Raw genomic sequence first — 20,254 nt, forward strand, 5'->3', positions numbered from 1 at the left:
CCACGCGCGCACTCAAAACCGTCGAGAACACGCCGTAATCGCCCCCCCACCGCGAGCGATCGCTCGCGAGCTTCCAAGCCCCTCCGTCCTCCCTCTCCGTCCTTCGCCTCCGTCCATGGCGGCCGGCATCCCGCGTCGACGACGACGCCGACGACGACGGCTTCGGGGACTTCGCCTTCGCCTCCGCCCCCAGCTCCACGGCCGCTTCCGCCGCCGCCTCATTTTCCGGCAACGGTGGAGCACCCGCCTCCGCCTCCGCCTCCGCCTCTCAGAACGACGACGACTGGTCCGATTTCGTCAGCTTCGGCCGGATCTCGCCTTCCAAATCCGTCGCCGGTCCCCGAGCAACTCGGGCTCGCCGGCGGTACCTGATTTATTCGCGGATCGCGTTGTGGAACCGCAGGTCGCCGCTGCTCCGGCGCCGAGCAGCGCGAATTCACTGGAAGCCCAGTGGCGGAAGCCGAAGGGAGCTATACCGTTGTCGATATTCGGGGAAGAGGAGGAGGAGGAGGAACAACCTGCCGCAGTCGATCCTTCAGTGGCCGGTGGTCACGCGTTTAAGCTTCCGAATGGTCATTCGGTGAAGAGGAGTTCCGATTTGAATGTCGGCGTCGGATTGAACGACTTGATTTCTAATTTGTATGATCGGAGTCCGAAAGTCGGTAATCAAAATGGAACGGATACGTATCATGACGCGAACTCGGTGGTACACGGTCAGGATCTGAACGTTAAAGCTCAAACTGGGTCGAATCTGAAGTTGAGCTCGAACGGGATAGACTCCTCCGTGCTTAACGGAAACGGTGAGTTAGATGATGATGAAGAGTGGGAATTTAAGTTTGTGGATGCGGAGAGAGTGTCCAACGACCAGAATATTGAGGTAAAGGCTCGACATATTCGTTTGTTTTGGTTTTTCATTCTAAATTTGTAGTCTTGAAGGAGTTGAGGAGTCATTAGAAGTCATAGAATTCGAAAGATCATTAAGAGAAACGAAATGATCGTAAAATTGTTCAAGTGTGCTCACAGAGAAAACGCAAGTTGTCTCCTTTTGGTTGAGATTGTATATATGATATCTGTATTATACAGTTCTGGGGGATCCAAAACTGTCCACAACTGGCCATGTGATGTTTCAAATCATATATTCTGTCTATTTAGAGTGAGGAATCATTGCGGGCTGATGGTGCATTGTTGTGCTTCACAAATTTGGAGATGAAGAACGTGTGCACCTTTTGGGGCCACCACTACACTGATGAGTGTGTCAAATTGAAGCTTCGATTGCAAAGGACTGTTAATATCTAGAGGATGTTGCATTTTATTATCTGGGCCTTCCTATTGCAATGTAGAACCTCTATACATCTTTATTATGCAATTGCTCTATGTGCCCCTGTTCCTCTTGTTCTTCCCTTGAGAATTCTAGTCTTTGGCAATGCATAATCATATTGGCAAAGTAGATATATTTTTCCTCCTTTTGTCTTCTGGATGCAAACACACCCACGTCTCTGCCATCTGTTTAACCAGGAAAAGCAGAATAAAGTTGAGATCGATGCAGCTGAGAATGTGAACATGTCCATTTCAAGTGGCAGTGGTTGGAATTTTAATGTGCATGTTCCCACTCCAAGCTTCGACACACTGAAGTCAGGCATTAATGGGCTTGTTATTGATTCTGTTAGAAAGAGGAGGATACAGGCAACGATTTTGGTTGGGAATTCAAAGGTGCAGAAATTGAAACTCAATTCAATCATGAGAACCATAAGGTAACTCTAAAAGTTCCTGTTATCTCGTGTATTAGTGTATATGATGTTTATTTTTATGTTATCTGAAGAAAGTAATCCAGCCAGTATTCCCCTTAACATGGCTGATTTGTATCTTGATACATTATAATTGAGACATTTGAAGAAAAGTCAGAAAGATCATCTTGTCTCACTGTCTTAAAATTTGGCAGTAGCTATAGGTATTCTTTTTGTGGATGTAATTTGATCTGGTTCCTATATAAATAAGCAGATCATGAAGTTTGAGTGATCAATGAACGTCGGTCAAGTGGAACTCAATATGGAATTCATGGCTTGATAGTTCTATTCCATTCTGGAGCCGCAAATTTTCCATAGAAACATGATAATATTTACTGAAATCTCGCAATTTCTTTTGCCAAAGGGTAATGGGGCAACATTCAGAAGTTCACCAACTACTGAAGCCACTTTTGATTTTAGCAATGGTGCACATGGACAATCCGATCTGTTTGCCTCATCAAAGTGGATTGCTGATAAATTTGTGACGTCAAATTCTGTGTATGACTTGAACCCAAAAGCCAAGATTGACCTGAAAGGCTCCAATCATGAAGCTAATTTCAATCAAGTTGATGGAGTTGCTGAAATCGAGGAAAACGATTGGGACTTTAGGTGTGCATCTTCAGAAACTGGTTCAAGTGCTCAGGTACTGCATCACTTGTATGAGTCGAATGATTGTGGAATTCATGAAATCTTTGGTGGCTTTCTTTATTTATTTCACTTGCCATGCACGTTTGAAAATCAAAATTATTTATGAATAGGTGAATTTTCATTAGATTCAGTTGAATCTGAGTCGGAATTAATTACGACTTTATTTAATGTTGGTATAATGGTTTTCTACAAAAGAAAAACGATCTCATGAAATATTATTTTCAGAAAGCTAGCAGAATGACAATTAACAATTCTAGGGATTAGAATTTACTAAATCAAACCAAGTGCTAAACTTTGTCTAGAATTTGTGGAAATCTAAAATTTGTAGTGTGAATGAAATCACATTGGCAAGTAAGTTCACATATTGCTCGTTCAGAGGCTAAAATCTCTGTTTTCTGAATTTTTATGCCAGGATGATCTGAAGCTTGCTGATAATGGTGCAAAGACAAGTACAACGGAGAGTAGTGTTGACTTTGGCGAAAATCTTTAGGGAATTTAAAGACGCTTTATCAGAAGCTGCATCAAAGCATGAGGTATGAGTCTTTTGCTGATTTAAACAAGTTTTACCAGGTATGCCACCTGGATAAAGTTAGTAGGATAGCAAGGAATGCACAATTTTTCCCACGACATCATTTGTTAGAATCGTGCGGGTGATGAAATTGCCTAGTGTAATTTTCATTATTTAGCACTTAATCATGCATTTTAAGGAGCTAAATTGATATTGAAGCATGAGCTGTCACCAAAGTCGTATTATATTTTTTTTCCCCTTTTTTTTTTTTTTTGCATTTCAGATTATGCCCTGTCAATGGTGTGTTATCAGTGACTCAAAGAATCATGTCTCAAGATATTCGCCTACATTTAATAAATGCCTATAAGGAGAATAAAAGTCCGTTGAATTTACTAACTGGTTTTCCCTATCGTACATATTTCTATTGCAGCCCTTATAATGTATGTCAATCTCGTTGTTCCAATCTAAATGCTCAACAGTTGACCTGTCTCTAACACTTCCAGCTGACAGTGAAGTCCTAGGTTCTGCAGTAGATATCATGCTTTAGTTGTTCCTCTTGTTTTTGTCTGAGATTAGAAGCTACGGTCTATTATACAGCACCAAGCTAAAAATTGAAATGTACACGTATAAACTAAATGGCCAGCAATTTCTCACGAATTTTTGCTTTGGTGGAAATAATGCACTTCAATGGATGTTAAATCCTTAATTTTGGTATTAGTTGTCACTAGGGAATATTGTTTTGCAGATTTAAATTTAGATTCTTCCATATGATACTTCTGTTGGTTGACTTTTCATTATTTACTTTCTAGAGAAATGAGAAACATCAAGGGAATGGGAAAAAGGAAGCCCTGCCATCGTCTCTTTTTGGTGGTGAAGATTTAGGGAAAGAAGATACAATAGTTCAAGGTGACAGTTTTATCAAAGAACCTACACCTGATACAAGAGATAGAACTAAACTAACTTCAGGAACATCCATTACTGATCTCATATCAAGTCTGTACAGTGAATCCATGCCGAGTACTCCCGCAGCTGACATTAAGAAGCTGAGTGAGGGTGCACTGAATACCACCTGGACAAATTCGGAACCAGATTCAGCAATCAAAGAGGATGACTTTGATGAATGGGATTTTCAGGGTGCCTATACACCGAGAGGAGATGAAGCTCAGAGCTTTGGTACAAGTACTCCATGGCTCGGTGTTGATGGGTCGAATTCAAGCCACACTGTGCCAATGTCCAGAGTAGGAAATAACCTAAACATCTTAGAGGATATTTCTTGGGAGCATAAGGATGTCTACCCTGGGACCAAATCTGCAGAAGTCTCTATAACCAGTCCTGTGGATTTGCCTCAAAGTTTTGGCATTGAATTAAAACTTGATGATCTTGTTCAATTCTATTGCAATTTGAAGGATGAGTTGTGCCTTGTTGCTTGCCGGCATCTTAATCAGGTGAAGATCCGTTCATGCGATGAATTGCTTGTTTTGTTATGAAGTTGCTCAAACCCTGAGTGTTGATAATATGCTATTTGTCAGAAGGCACATGACCCTGTTGATCTTGCCGGTGAAACTGCGAAGGCAAAAGCTCATGATGAGGAAATTCAGGTTTATGTTTACTAAATTGATCGTTTTAGTTACTTCCTTTACTATTATATCAATTCTTTCCTCATTTCAACATCTAAGATTTTTTCAGCTATTTCATTATGATTGCTTCAATGTGTATGGAGTAACTCTGAGTCAACCTTCTTGCTGTAGGAGCTTTACAATGAGCTGCATTTAAGCAAGTCAATCTTACAACCGCCCTCAAATAATCTATCTGAGAGAGATATCAGCATCAGTACATTTCTTGAAGTCTTATCTGGAGAAAAGTTCCGCATAATTGAGGCAGAATATAACTTGTCGAGCAGATTGTCATCGGTATGAATTTCTCGTCTGTGCTTAATGGAAGATCACATGGATTGGCAAATTGTTATCAAGTGAAATCGTTGAGATATATTTGCAACTGAGATACTTGTAGGATGGTGGTTATTGCACACTCTATTATCTATCTTTCCTTTGGATCAGTCCTGCCGGAACATTTTGTTGCCTTGCAAGTAATCCAAGATAAGAGTCCCTGGTATGAGATTTGTGGACAAGGCTGCTAATGCAATTGTTCTGGGAATGTTGTGGTCAAAAATGGATAAACTTCTCCCTTTTTCTTTGTTTATTTGTCTGTCTGAACAGTCTGCTTAATTTTAGAGTCAAAAATCAATATATCTTAAGTTGGTTCTGATATGAAAAGTTGACATCCAACTGGGCTGTTGTTTGTCTCTTGAACTTAACTGTAGCAGTACCTTGCTTGTCTACAGGTAGAGAGAGATTCAAAGTCATTGGTTGAACTCTTGAGACACGTAGCCTTGGTACTGAAAATTTTAAAATTAGGATCAGCTGAGGCACAATCTAATTATGTTTCCACATGGTCCAAAATGATCTCTGCTTGTGCTCAAGAGCTAAAGCATGGAGCCTCAATATGGAAGCAATCTCTAGAGAAGAATGTTTCCAGTCAAATATTATCTGAAAAAGAAGGTATGTTATAGCTACCAAGAACGATAAAAATAGTGATGACTAGAGTTTCTTTGGACCTCGAATTTAATGTGCTGTTGTTTTCACATCATTTAGGCAAGCAGTATGTACTTGCCCTGGGAGAAGTTTACAGAGCAGTTGGAGTTCTTGGGGCATCAGCCATGTTATACAAACCATGGATTCTTCTTAATTATAGAGATTTCTCTGGCGCATCTGCTCTTTTAGATGAATGTACTACTATGTGGTCCAGTTCAGGCCTTGAAGAAGCTCTTCAAAACATATCTGATCCGCTGGAGTTCCAATATGAGGACAGTGTCAAGGCTTTATTGGAGTCTATCAAGCATGTTTACACTCTCAATGCAGGTGTACTCCAGAAGGCTATTTTTCTTGTGAAGAACCTGTTTGCCGTTTGTCTCTGTTGAATCCAGGAACAGTGCCGGGTATGTATATACTAATTTAATTCTGTTCTTATCCATCAGGGGTTCGGTCTGGTACAAGATCACCATTATCACAGAGTTGTCACTTTAGTCATGCAAGTACTCGATCTGCTAAGGTTATCTATTGCATCTGAAGGCTGTTTTAAAAACAAAAGTTCTCGAATGGGATTCCCAAGTATTTTCCCTAGTCTTAGGTTGTCTCTTTTTATTCTCTTTTGTGGCAGCATGGAATCTTTGGCTGGCTATATACGTTGAACCTTTTGCTTGGAACCTTAATTTTGCTTCTAAAATGCTGTTTGCTGTTGTTGACCCAGGTATGAAGATGATTTTCTGGGACGAGGAGCAGTATTTTCTCAAACTTGCTAATCTATGGGCAAATTTGATCAGCCATCATCCTCCGGAATTGCCATCCATCAAGATTTATGGATCATGACGCGACGTTTACCAGCCGGACTGACTGTTTCCCCCAAAAAATGGAAGCATCGACTGCAAAAACCATAAAAGCTCCGAGGAAAGTACGTACAATACACCGTCTTAGTGTGGCCGAAATTCATTCCCATTCTTTTCTCTCTTAGGCCCATGATTAGGGTGGAGGAGAGTCTTTCTCCAACGTAATTCTTTTTGGTAAGAAGTGTAGTAGCATAGTCGTCTTGAAGATAGAGAAAAAGCGTCGCCAAATTCTCTGTATAACAATAAAAGTTCTTTGAGTGAAAAATGAGATGGGGATTGCAATACTTCCCAGTGCATTGTGTATTTCCCTTATGTTAAGACATCTGATGATCATGATCTCCTCTGTCTAGTCCTTTATAATGAGGGTCTGCTTTTTTCATGAAAAATTCATGTTTAGGAAAACATTTTCTTAAAATTAATCATTTGTCTCACAAAAATGTGTGTATGAAAATATCTTCATCATTCATGAAAATGTTCAAGTATAAATTATTGTCGGTAATGAAGCTAATTATTTTGAGTGATATAACTACTTGTTTTGATAAAAGTATTTGTCAATCTATTTATTTTTTGCAAAACAAATGAATTATTACTCTTCAAGCTCTGGTGCCGCAACATTGGATTCCGAAGAACTTACTCGAGAAAGCGAAGACCATTAATAAAGGATGGCATCTCCTTTTTGCTGGAGAATAATATGATTTCACGAAAAAAAAAAAAATTGAAGTGCCAATCAGATTGGGGGAAGTTAATTACCATTCGTGGAATCTTCATTTACCATATCTACACTTACTCGTAAGAGCATATATGTGGAAAACAAAATCAGATCGAATCAATTCCATTGGTTTGACTTAACAATCAATTGTCATTAGAGTTTATAATCACTTTTTCACGTCATTTATTGAAATTTATAGAAAGAGAGTAAAAAAAAACCAATTTTACGACAAGGCTTCTTTCCATTACCTCTTAAAGAATTTTTATTAGGTAATCACGTTAAATTTTTGTATTCGGCTTTAGCTCTTCTTCATACCCGGAAAAAAAAAATCCAAAGTGGATTCTATATAATGGGAATTAGCTTGTAGAAATGGTAGCCTAGATGGATGGTTAAATCCCTCTCTCTCTCTCTCTCTCTCCGTAAACAATTGCTCGGTCGAGTGTGGGGCCAGAGGTTGGGCGATTGTTTGGACGCGCGCGTGCCCAATCCCACTCTGGGTATAGCATAAGCTCATTCCGAACGCGTCTCTAGGCACAAAATCTTATTAGGAAAAAGACCACCAAAAACCCTAGACTTTACCTAAAATGAGAAATTTACCACAAACTTTTTTTGTAATATAAAAAATCTTAAACTTTGTAAATCATAACACATTTATCTCATTAAAAGCATTTTCATCCTATTCTTTCTTTTTTTTTCTTTTTCTATTTTCCCTCCGCCGGTCATGGCGAAACTAACCGAGGGAAGCTGGCATTGGGCGAGGGCAGCCCTCGGCTTGGTCAGGCGAGGGCAGCCCTCGCGGATCTAACAAGAGGCCCACGCCCGATGCCAACGAGGGCCGCCCTTGCTTGCATTAGGCGAGGGCACAGTGAGGGGTGCCCTCGCCCGACCTAGCCGAGAGCCGCCCTCGCCCAACGCTAGTGAGGGTGGCCCTAGCTAGCCTAGGCGAGGGCGACCCTCACCTTATGCCGGCTTCTCGACGTCATGATTGGCAAAAAAAAGAAAAAAAAAATTAAAAGTAAAAAGATCAAAACGCTCTTATAATTAAGATAAATGTGTCACAAAAATGAAAGTTCAAGGTTTGTTGTGTCGCAAAAAGGTTTAGGGTAAATGTGCCACTGGCAGTGAACTTCAAAATTTTTCACTTAAAAAAAAGAACTGAGATAAATTTATCAAAAGTATGAGATTTTGGAAGTTTTTACATCTTATTCCCACATCGGGTGCGTTTGGGAACCCACTTCCCAAAGCCCCTTGAGAGTCTAAAGCTCCTTGGGCCAAGTCCCCCCTTCTCCTCCTCCGCATCATAAGCGTAGCCTCCACGTAGGGTTTTAGAGAGCGCATAAGCCTTTTCTGCTCTTCGTCTCCTCCTTCCTCTTCCTCCATCCCTCTAGAGAGAGAAAGACAGAGACAGTCGCAGAATGCTGGACATCAATCTGTTCCGGGAAGAGAAGGGGAACAACCCGGAGATCATCCGGGAGTCCCAGCGCCGCCGCTTCGCCAACGTCGACATCGTCGACGAGATCATCAACCTCGACAAGGAGTGGCGCCAGCGTAAGAATCACTCGCCCCCGCGTCTCTCGATTCGGCGCGTGCCGGTCTCTTTCTCACCCCGGGTTTCGTGATTTTGCGATTTCAGGTCAGTTCGAGCTCGAGAATCTGCGCAAGGAGTTCAACAAGATCAACAAGCGCGTCGCCCAGCTCAAAATCGTGAGTTCTCTTATGCTCTTGATGAGGCCTGGGCATTCGGGACCTTATTTAGCGCCCGCGGAACCTGAATAAGAAACGAATCTTGTAAAAAAAAAAAAAAAAAAGATTTTTTTTTTTTTTCTTTGACCGTTTTGACTGCTCCGGTGCCTTTGTTTATTACGATAGATCTGAAAAGTTTCAGTCTTTTTTATGGATGCAATCGCGCTCGCAGTTTACTCGATTACCCATGTGCGAAAAGAAGCTTTCCCTGTGTGTTCAAATTTTGACTGTTTTGAGACTGGGCTTAGTTTGGTTATGGTGAGATCCGCATTGCCTGTACATAGATTGTGGAAATTTTTCTCTGTTGAACTCGATTGGTAATGGCGCCGTGCTTGCCATTTTTAGTCTGGCGAGGATGCGTCCGAGATGATAGCAAACACCAATGAGAATAAGAAGCTGACGGCCGAGAAAGAAGTCGAAGTCCGTGAAGCTTGGATGGCCTTAAAATCCAGGCTGGAAATAGTCGGGAACCTTGTGCATGATTCCGTGCCTGTGAACAATGATGAGGTAATTGGCCTTTTCAGTTGGAAAATGATGTTGCGATACTTTGTGCGAATTTAGAGTGATTATTTACTTCGAGCATTTATAGGCAAATAATGCAGTTGTTAGGACATGGGGAGACAAAAGGGTGGAGCCCAAGCTAAAGAACCATGTAGAGCTTGTGGATCTTCTTGAAATTGCGGACTTGAAGAAAGGTATCGAAATACCCTTAGGGTTGTGTACTGCAATTTGAAAATATGCTTGCGCTTGAGAGTCACGAGGTCTGAGGTTCCACTAGTTTTCTAATTATTTACCACTTTTTAATGCTACTCTCCAAAGTTATTCTCGCGAATATTTTGTGTCGTTAATTTCAGTATGCTTGGATTTATATAGGTGCTGACGTGGCTGGGGCTAGGGGGTTCTACTTGAAGGGGGACGGTGTCCGTCTTAATCAAGCTCTGATTTGTTTTGGACTGGATTTCTTGGAGAAAAGGGGATACACAGCCCTACAAACACCTTTCTTTATGAAGCAAGATATCATGGCAAAATGTGCTCAACTAGCACAATTTGATGAAGAACTCTACAAGGTAACAGATGAACGATACCGTCACAATTTCTTCCCTCTTTTTGCTGCTATGCAAGATTTGAGGAGTTATCATTACTGAAGTTTCAATGAAACTATAAGTTGTACCGCTTCTTGAATGTATCTGTCAGGACTGATTAGTGATGTCCAATTAGGTAACTGGAGAGGGAGATGATAAATATCTCATTGCTACTGCTGAGCAGCCACTCTGTGCTTATCATCTTGATGATTGGATCCATCCATCGCAGCTACCAATAAGGTCCGGTAGTGATGTTGATTATAGTTGTTATTATGTGTGGACATCGTTCTGATCTGATTCGGCTTGTATTGGAATTTTGACCAGGTATGCTGGATATTCGTCTTGCTTCCGCAAAGAGGCTGGTTCCCATGGTCGTGATACTCTAGGAATTTTCAGAGTTCATCAGTTTGAGAAAGTGGAGCAATTTTGCATCACCACTCCAAATGGCAACGAGTCTTGGGACATGCACGAGGAAATGATTAAAAATTCTGAGGAGTTTTACCAGGCGGTATTACTTCTCACCTCATGAACCCCTGAATTAATTTCATGTTGCTGCACTATGTTTAGCATTGAAAGAGTGCTGTCCTCATGAATAGGTTGTGTTCTTGTATGTCAGATTCACTTTCTGGTGTCTCTTTGTTACTGCAGCTTAAGATCCCATATCATGTCATAGCAATTGTTTCTGGTGCTCTGAATGATGCTGCCGCAAAGAAGTACGATCTTGAGGGCTGGTTTCCTGCATCACAGACTTACAGAGAACTTGTGTCCTGTTCGAATTGTACTGATTATCAGGCAAGGAGACTGGAAATACGATATGGTCAGAAGAAGGTGACTCTTTTTAAGCTAGTACTTGAGCATTTTTTGCATGCATGGAAATGATTATTTGTGACAACTAGCTAGGAAGGTTTCATTGGGTTAGAATAATAGTTGATGAAACTATGCTTTTCTGCCTGAATATGATCTTAAAGGAGGAGGATATTTGAGGAGTATCCAGTATGTCCTTTCAATTTCTCTGTCCAAGTTTATTCATGTTATCCTATGTGCAAAATCTAGTCTGATGGATCTACTAGCGATTTCTGGTTAATGGTTTTGGCTGACTGGAAGCCAGTGATTGTTCTGCTAGTGATGTCAATATTTCTTTACTTTATTTTGACAACATTCTGTTATGCATAAAAAAACACCTCCTTTTGGCTGACGTACTTGATTTTCTTCCTTTTCCTTTTGCAATCTGTCAGAGCAATGAGCAAGTGAAGCAATATGTTCACTTACTAAATTCTACCCTGACTGCCACTGAGAGGACGATTTGCTGCATACTTGAGAACTACCAGAGAGAAGATGGAGTTGAGGTTCCAGAAGTTTTAAGAGGATACATGGGTGGGAAGACATTCTTGCCTTTCAAGGCCAAACCTGCCACAGAAACTAAAGGGAAGAAGACTAAAGCATAGCTTTCATATTTTGGAGAATGTTGACAAGAATTTCACGAGCCATATATACTTTGGAATTCATGACTGAAATATCTGTGTGGCCCCAGTTCCTGGGGATCGCCAAGGAAGCTGAACTTGGAAATTAAATCATGCTTAAATCTTTCAATTTTCTTGTTTACTGTCCATAAACTGGCTTCAGTTCTGGGTAGTAGTATCACTAAATTCGATAGTCATTTCATGCCGGATGTAGATTCTGGTTAGTCTTTTGATTGAAGTGAATGTTCTCTCCAGTGATTGGTCATGTGGTTAATGTCCAATCCGAAATGGCTATAGTACGCACGTACAGTCATTTTGTGGCATTCTTTTTAACCTTATTTGGTTGTAGTGCCTTGTTTGGCTCGTGTACGCCTTCAAGTTCCTGCATAGCCCATGTCAGTTCTTGGTCCAAACCAGCAATAACTATACTGAATACTGATGCCGAACTTGTTTAGACAGCGTGATCCGACCACTTCTAAAAACTCAAGATTCAAAGAGTAAGTGCCTTAGCTCCGGATTGGAACCGGAGTAAGCCGCTTTTTTCAAGAATCGGGAGTGTGGACCTGCTCCAGCAAACTCAAATGTAAATGTAATAACGTTCTTGGGCTTGCTTAGACGGCAACTGTAGTTTCTGGAGAAGTGTTCAATTATGATGCCTTGCATAGTGTCGATGGGAATAGGCTGCTGAGCATTTGGTACGTGGCAGCATAAAATAGGTTGGCTTAAATCGAAAGGTACCTTTTCGAAGTGTGCCAAAGAGGCTCGAGGGAATTGCCGATGATATAGGGATCGATGATGATCTGATTATCGTGGTAAGCTGAAAGTTCTTGCAACCTCAGACCAATTTGATTCATTTGCTACTTTCTGGAGGATTTTTCGACAACAACTGTCTTAGATCGATCCAAGAGTAACGAGCAAAGATGGCCCTGGTTTCATGTTTTGAAGCAAAAGAAGGTGCTTGGTCGTACGATCGTAGATCGGCTCAGGCTTGAATATTCATCTGGGCAATTTGATGGCACAAATTTGCAAAATATATTTGATTTTCTGCCTCTTAAAACTCATTCGTTGAACCTGCTATAGTTAATTAAGATATATATATAGGTGAAACACACTGGTATGGCAATATCTTCTGCTGATTCTATTTTTGTGCATTGCCTTTCAGCAACTATAATCCCTGGTTCCAAGGAACCATTGATACCACGTATGCGTCTGTGGAGGAGGGAGAGAGAGAGAGTTCTCAATAATCAACTAGTCCGACCAATCTCTGATCTTCAAAAAATCATGAAAGACATTCATCTTCGCATCTTGCTTAATACTTTGCAACAAATTTGGTATTCACATTAGAAACTTTTCTTGTCGCGTGAAATTCGGAACCTGGAGTGGCAATTAAATTGCTTTATTGAAAAATATATGGCCAACCCTTCATTCAAGCAAGGCCAGAAAAAGAACAAAAAGCTCTTCTACACGGTGGGTACCTTGTCTCCACCTTTGCAAGCTATAGCTTTATGCGAGATCTCTAAAAGGCATCGTTGACGCCAATCTGCTAATTGTGCAGAGGATCAGGTGACGAGGGTACTTTTCTCTCTTCAACAGCAAGAAATTCATCTCCAACTTGTGTCAGTGCAGTAGCCGTGGTTGTCGTTGTCGTTGTCGTCATCTTCCTTGCTTGAACGGTGTCTTTGCCTCTCATGCTCTCCTTCACATGCCGAGCCCCAGAAACAAATTCGGTGCTCAAAGCCGATGTGGTTAAGAAAATCAACAGCAGGCAGCACACTTGGAACTTCGAATCGTCGGCCATGGTGATTCTGAATGCGCTGTGTTTATGCCTCAGAAGCAAAATGAGAAGAGTGTCAGGGTGATGACAAACGTTTGATTACAAAGGCTTAGGGTCTTATATTAGTTGTGAAAACAAGAGGTTTTCTAATAGAGGACAAGCAAGACTTGTCAACAACTCCTGTAGCATTGTCTGGTGGAATGAAATTTCCTTAATAGAATAATGACATCCATTGCTGCTTCATTAGTTGACAATTCAATTCACCAGCGCTTGCTTTTTCCCCTCAATTCACTCATAATGTCTGGTCATGTTCCATGTCAAACAACGTGTCTGTGGTGTCTAGAGAATCATTGAATACCAAACAGGTCCAGCCAAAAAGCGGTCAATCTCATCATCCAAAAGCTAAACCAAACAATACCTAAACAGATTGGTCATAGAAGGGACCTCAATTTCAGGTCATAATCTTGACACTCTTCCCATTCTCTCCAATCCCTCCTCCGGCTAAAAGTCCAACATGCTGAAGTCCAGTGAGTGCCGCCCTCCCTATGGGCTAACTTGTCCTTCTCTCCAATAATTTATCATCAACTGCTGACTGTGAAGAGTAAAAAGAGAGTGTGTTTGGTGGTTGTTTGGCGCCGCCCTCCCGTTGGTTCTCAGACCACAGTGTTCTCATCGCAAAGAAAGGAGCAAGTAAAATGCTTCATCAGAGGCATCTTCTATATGACATGTAATGTCTTCGCTGGGTTTATGCGCAACATTTGGTAGTTCCTACACTGCATATCTTCTTTCCAACCAAGATGTTTGATTTCTCTCTCTCTCTCTCTCTCTCCCTCTCTCTCTCTCCATCTAACCACCATAAAAGTTGGGTAGCGTTTCAGTTTGCAGTAACCTGATGGATTGAAAAAAAGGGTGTTAGCTAAACCAAACCTGCTTCCTAGAATAAGGAAATTTAAGAAAGGGGGAAAAGGGAAAGAAGGGGCCTAAGATCTAAAGTCTTGTTTGAAGAGCGTGCAAATGATGAAATGACTTTGGAATTCAGCATGCTATGATTATCCAGTGGACAGCATCGTCAATAAACGCAATCATTAGAGTAATAGAAACAGTCTCATAAACATGACCTTTCGGACGCTAATTCCCATAACAAGATGGCACGACTTGGAGCAGAAATCATCTCAAGATCTCACTGTATAAAGCACGCAGATTATTGCCAGATCAATCTCGCCGACAGTGTCATATTGTTTGCTTGAACCATATATCAAACACACGTAAGGCAACCATTTTATTTCTATTCCAAAATAATTTTTTATTTTAAATTAATCTGTTTGATAACGCAATTTACTTTTTCTATTTTTGAAACAAACTTTTAATACATAAATAAATTTGGCATAAAAATGAAAAGTAATTTCTTTATTTCTTTATTTCTGAAATATAAATAAGAAATAAAAACTCTCTCGTTACTAATCCTTTCTATTAGTTAGCCACCCACCTGCTGTCTACCGCCGCCTACCACCATCTCTCGAGAAGGAAAATCTTTGTTGATTCTCTTTTAGAAACATAAACTTTGTGTCATTAACAAACACGAATTTTTGCTCATAAACTTATCTAAAAATAGATATAAAATAAAAAAATTATCTCTTTTAAAAAATAATTTCCGATCAAAATGATTATAATTCGCGCCCCAAGTCACCGGTGGGACGAGTGAAAATTTTCCCCCTTCACCCACCACCATTAGTGCGCAAAAACAGAGTGGGCTTCTTTTAGATGCCATGGAACGTAGACCACACGATCGAATAAAGGGAAATAACCTACTCAATCTTGAGAAACTCCCGTAAGAGCCGAAAAATTAAGAGAGTTAACAGAAAAATTCCCAAAACATGAATCTAACAATTAAACATGACAACTATCTAGAGGTCAAGAACTATTGAATCTCGTCTTATATTACCAAAATTGAGTCAATACAAATGTTGCAAAAAACTCATCGATTTGAACCCCTATTAAACCCAGGTCCCCCACACATCATCTAGATCACCTCTCAATTGGACAATGGTTACAGAAAGAGGCTCACAACCTTATGATGCATTAACAATGAATATGGTACCGTCACAAATGAACAAATACAGTAGCTTTCATTCATGATGTATAAATCCGCTAGCTGACAGATGTAATGTCCCATGGACAGAGATGCATCCCTATGATCTACAATTTCTTCAAGGTTCCCTGTAGATTCATGCTATACCGAGACAGTGAACAGATAAATCTTCAGGACAACGGCAAGAGCCAACTGCAACAGGAAGATTGCGGCCACTATCAAAAACCACCTCTCCCCTGCAGACTTAATGTGGGCTCGGAGGTTAAGAGCCACAAAGGTGGCAGACATGAAACCAGCCACACCAGCAACCACCCATCTGAATATATCCAGCGGCACGATGGAGAGACACTGAATCCAGAATTTAGAGACAATTCAGATTCCAAAAAAAATTGGGAAGAAGCTATAGTACATCATAGATAAATGGCCCGACCCTCATCCAAACATTGAATTCACGGCATAATTAAATTTGCTTCTAGTTATGAATAACTAAACATGGCAGTTGACATTCCCGTCACTGGAAAATACATTCTTGATAGCTATGAAGACATGACAGTGAAATCAAAAGACGAATTGATATCAAAACTGTCTCTACAAGTGACTTCTCCCTACTACACACTGAAATCCTTTTCTTTGAATCAATTAAGAAGGCCAAAGAAATGATTGGGTGGGATGAAAACCTAACAAAGAACAAGAGCTCATGGTTGCTGCCATATTAATCTCAGAAAAATATTAATGTAAAAGCAAATGGTAGACCATCCTCAAAGTATAACCAGCGCGAAATGTCTTAATTGGACTTGTGTTTATATGAGAAGAATGAATCACCCATAACATCCTTGTATTTTCCATATATGACCCAACAATTTTTTGTTGTTTATTTCGAGTATATAAGACCACCGACGCTCTCTCTCAAATAAGATGAAGAAACTTACCAATGCTGGAATGAAGACAAAAAGGGAGTAACCATAAAGGCAAAGCAGCTGAATAAGACCGGACGGTGCCGAGAAGTATTTCAAGATGACGTATAATCCAAGAGGTACAATAGTAACATAGCCATAAAATAATCCAGCAGACCATGTCACAAGATTTATGTCGTAGTTCCATTGTTCTTTCTTCAGCTTGTGAGCTACATATGTGACAAAAGTCCCAATTGAAGCTGCAACAAAAATGAGGGTGGTGCATATCCAGAATGGTCCATACCTGCGCATTCAAATATAATCACCTAAAAAAAGATTGAAAACAAAAGGACAATATTAAACAAAATTTTCTGCTTAGGGCCTATCTATCTATGGCTGGAAGTGCAGATCAAATAAAACCCGAGATATAGATCAGTGCACTAAAAGGTAAAGAAAAATGCACCTTAAGAAGCTTTTAAGGAATATAAGAAGTGCTGATGTCTCACTCAACTAGTCTGAAGCTGCTTTGATTTTACATCAAGATGAAGGCACTCACATGCGATGGCAATGAAGTGCAAAGCTCATCATGCACATTTCAGTTTCAAATAAGCTGAGTGGATTTTATTTTAGGGATATTTCAAAAGAATTGCACTATGGCAGTAAACCTCCGCAGCAAAATCTCCACCATTTACTCACATGACACACATTCCCTATCAGGCTTAAATCGTGTGGATCAAAGCTAAATGCTTAAAGCATTGCTGATACCAAAATCCACCATGAATTTCCATGAACTCTAGCACCTTTTAAAAGTATCATATGATACAAAAGCGAGAGATTACCAATGTGATTCCCCTAGTTGTGTCGGAGAATATTGTCATTCCACAATCGCACATTTCAGAAATAAAGTCACACCACTATTTAACAAATCCATGAAATTAATACTACTCAAATATCGCAGGTGCCAAAAGCTCAGGACAACTTACAGATCCGGGTTGCTGGAGGTTTTCTCATTAAAGCTTCCTCTAAATGGGAATAGTGAATCTTTAATCCTCTCTAGCACATCTGATGTGTCAACATCAAAATACGGTTTATAGGAGGCAACTGAGAACCAACCAAACCAACCACTTGGCTGAGAGTCATCTGATCCGACTGTAGATTTTGAAAATGTATCTGCATCATAATCAAGAAAATGTACATAAATAGCAAAATACATAATTTGCAACAGAATTTCAATCCGCTTTAAGATTTAAACCTGACAATAGGATCTTCAGTAATTTTTGGTCCAGTTAAATATGAAAACAGCAAAAGCGAGAAATAATGTAATTGCAGCAGCAGAAGCTGAGATATAAATTTCCAAGCATGCACTGCCTTTTCTCTTCAAATGCTTCATCAATCAACAAGATTGTGCCTCATTAAACAGAGTTCGTTTAGATATGAACAAACACTAGGCGGATGGAATCTAACATTAAATTTGCCTCATTATGCCTTTCACAAGGATGGAAGTCAAGAGGGCAGTAGCAAAGCAACATAATATCCTAAGTCCCAAAAACACACAACACAAAGTACGATAATGTCTTGCATACCATCAGCATCTCGAGGAGGACCAGAGCCACCAGATATCTTCCCTTTTGCATCGGATGGAGGGAAAGTCTGGAGATTTGAATCTGAGAAAAAGATCATTTCTATTGAGCTCCGAATAAATAAATAAAAATCATTAGAGACATCAATCAATTGCCATGAGATAATATCTCAACAAAGGCTGAGTGGCTTTCAAATCCAGAACTGGACAAGCTGAACTGATCCTCTAATCGAACCTATGCATCAAATCATTGACTCAAACAACAGGAATTTCCTCCTGCAAGAGCTACCAACGTCGGGCTTTTCCCGACGTTTTCTCCACCCATAAAAGACGATCTAAATCTCATAAACAGCAGGAACACTACTGATAAAAGGTAAATCGTACTGACAACAGACCCGAATTATCCACTATTCCTCTTCCTAATCAACGCCCGATTCACGACATGGCAGCTCACGCATGCCAAGCTCAAAAGCGTAGACAGCCTCAGCCAAGACAAATCCACACTCGACGCTCGTTTTCCGCAATCAAAGCACAGAACAGAAGGCAAAACTCGAACAGATTCCTCTAATCGCAGCACATTTCACATTTCCTAATCTCAAAAAAACAACAACCGAGACTTCCACAATTTTCACACCACCCGGTACCTGTGAATCTGACAGCTACGTGCCCTGGATCTGGGACGGCCTGCGAAAAGATCGAGCGAGATCAGCTGAGATCCGACGGAATACGACCGGTGGATAATCCACCCACGCACGCAGCACCAGAAATCGAGAAGCGACAAAGCGCGATTGCGGTCGAGGAGCGACTCACCGGAACAGATCCCGACACCTTCTGGTTGTCGATGCTCGTGTACTTGCCGGACATCATCTTGCCGACGCCTCCTCCTTCTGCTTCTTCTTCTTCTTCTTCTTCTTCTTCTTCTTCGTCTTCTGCCGCTTCGCGACTTTGGTCGTCTTCTTCGCAGAGATCTCGCCTCGCAGGAATGGCGTATCCGGATTTTGTTTTTCTTTTTTTTTTTATTCCTTTTTGCCGTCGATATTGTTTTTTTTATTTGCGTGTTTAGCTCCACTTTCTGTTTGTCTGTTGCAGGAGACAGCGGTGGGTCGGCGTTGGGCTGAGCCCATTACCGGAACCCGAAAGCAGTTCGGAAATGGGCCGAGCCCAGTCCTACTTTGGCGGGTGTTGTTCTAACTTCGAGTTTTGCTTGCGTTTCTGGCCCGTAAGGATGTGCATGGTTTCAAGATAGAATCTGGAATCTATGAATCAAATTGGTGGAAACCAATCCTATTCTAGGTTCTAGAATATGTAGGGTAGATTTAATCTCCAAAAATTGACAAATCTATTCCAATGGGTAAGTTAAGGGCCTGTTTGTTTGACTTTTGTTTCTATTTCCTGGAATACAATTTCTATTATTTTGTTTCGGGAAACAAAAAAAAAAAAAAAAAATTTGTTTACGTTTTGTTTTTTTTTTTTTTCTTATATTTTTCTTCTCTTTCTTTTCTTTTTCTTTTTCTTTTGGCCGGTCGCCAACCTCGGCCATGGTCGGTGACCACTTCGAGGGCCGACCTCACTAGAGCGTCGCCGGTGGTTGGGCGAGCTCAACCTCATCGGGCCATCGCTAGGCAACACCGACCTAGCGGTGGCCTGAAGAGGCCGTCGACCCTTGTTGGCCAATCGCCCAGGCGAGGCCGACAACCGCCAAAAGGAAGAAAAAATAAAAATTAAAATAAAAATTTAAAATTTAAAAAATTAAAAGAAAAAAAATATATATATATACAAGTTTACCAAACGTGTTTCTATTCTTTCCTATTCCAAAAACAGAAATTTTGTACGTTCTTCTATTCAAAAATTGTTTCAATGGGTAAGTTAAGGGCCTGTTTGTTTGACTTTTGTTTCTATTTCCCGAATACAATTTCTATTCTTTTGTTTCGGGAAACAAAAAAAAAAAAATGCGTTTGTTTACACTTTTGTTCCTGGGAACACTTCCAAGAAACAATTTTTTTCTCTTATATTTTTTTCTTCTCTTTCTTTTCTTTTTCTTTTTTCTTTGGCCGGTCGCCAACCTCGGCCATGGTCGGTGACCGGCTGTCGAGGGCCAGCGACCTCACTAGAGCGTCGCCGGTGGTTGGGCGAGCTCAACCTCATCGGGCCATCGCTAGGCAACACCGACCTAGCGGTGGCCTGAAGAGGCCGTCGACCCTTGTTGGCCAATCGCCAGCCCTGGCTGAGGCCGACAACCGGCCAAAAGGAAGAAAAAAATAAAAATTAAAATAAAAATTTAAAATTTAAAAAAATTAAAAGAAACAAAAATATATATATACAAGTTTACCAAACGTGTTTCTATTCTTTTCCTATTCCAAAAACAGAAATTTTGTGCAATTACCAAACACGTTCTTCTATTCAAAAATTGTTTCCCGGAATAGATTTATGTTCCCTAGAACAATTTTTGAACAGAAACATTACCAAACGAGCCCTAAGTTTTTGTGTTTATCTTATCCTATGTCTTTACTTGATTATACGATATTCTATGGCATTCAACGATA

General features: G+C 40.6%; 3 protein-coding genes across 3 annotated transcripts; 2 read left to right on the forward strand and 1 right to left on the reverse strand.

The window, feature by feature from the left end:
- The first annotated feature begins 28 nt into the window (after positions 1–28).
- On the forward strand, positions 29–6,685 carry LOC120287429. The gene is made up of 10 exons (XM_039300222.1): positions 29–877; positions 1,516–1,751; positions 2,205–2,441; positions 2,857–2,965; positions 3,750–4,385; positions 4,470–4,538; positions 4,689–4,850; positions 5,282–5,498; positions 5,592–5,912; positions 6,157–6,685. The coding sequence occupies exons 1-10, from the start codon at positions 116–118 to the stop codon at positions 6,363–6,365; spliced, it is 2,958 nt and encodes a 985-aa protein (XP_039156156.1). The 5' UTR covers positions 29–115; the 3' UTR covers positions 6,366–6,685.
- A 1,681-nt stretch (positions 6,686–8,366) lies between these two features.
- LOC104415549 (serine--tRNA ligase) lies at positions 8,367–11,634 on the forward strand. The gene is made up of 9 exons (XM_010026877.3): positions 8,367–8,639; positions 8,725–8,795; positions 9,180–9,341; positions 9,424–9,529; positions 9,708–9,901; positions 10,053–10,156; positions 10,241–10,424; positions 10,565–10,744; positions 11,152–11,634. Exons 1-9 carry the CDS (start codon positions 8,507–8,509, stop codon positions 11,359–11,361), a joined length of 1,344 nt encoding a protein of 447 aa, XP_010025179.1. The 5' UTR covers positions 8,367–8,506; the 3' UTR covers positions 11,362–11,634.
- A 3,425-nt stretch (positions 11,635–15,059) lies between these two features.
- Positions 15,060–18,732, reverse strand: LOC104415550 (protein YIPF1 homolog). Its single transcript, XM_010026878.3, has 6 exons — positions 18,522–18,732; positions 18,356–18,395; positions 17,716–17,796; positions 17,116–17,302; positions 16,169–16,436; positions 15,060–15,587 (listed from the first exon to the last, which is right to left on the reverse strand). The coding sequence occupies exons 1-6, from the start codon at positions 18,576–18,578 to the stop codon at positions 15,381–15,383; spliced, it is 840 nt and encodes a 279-aa protein (XP_010025180.1). The 5' UTR covers positions 18,579–18,732; the 3' UTR covers positions 15,060–15,380.
- Between the last annotated feature and the right edge of the window lie 1,522 nt (positions 18,733–20,254).

This window comes from Eucalyptus grandis, chromosome 8 (assembly GCF_016545825.1).
Source record: "Eucalyptus grandis isolate ANBG69807.140 chromosome 8, ASM1654582v1, whole genome shotgun sequence".
NCBI lineage: Eukaryota > Viridiplantae > Streptophyta > Magnoliopsida > Myrtales > Myrtaceae > Eucalyptus > Eucalyptus grandis.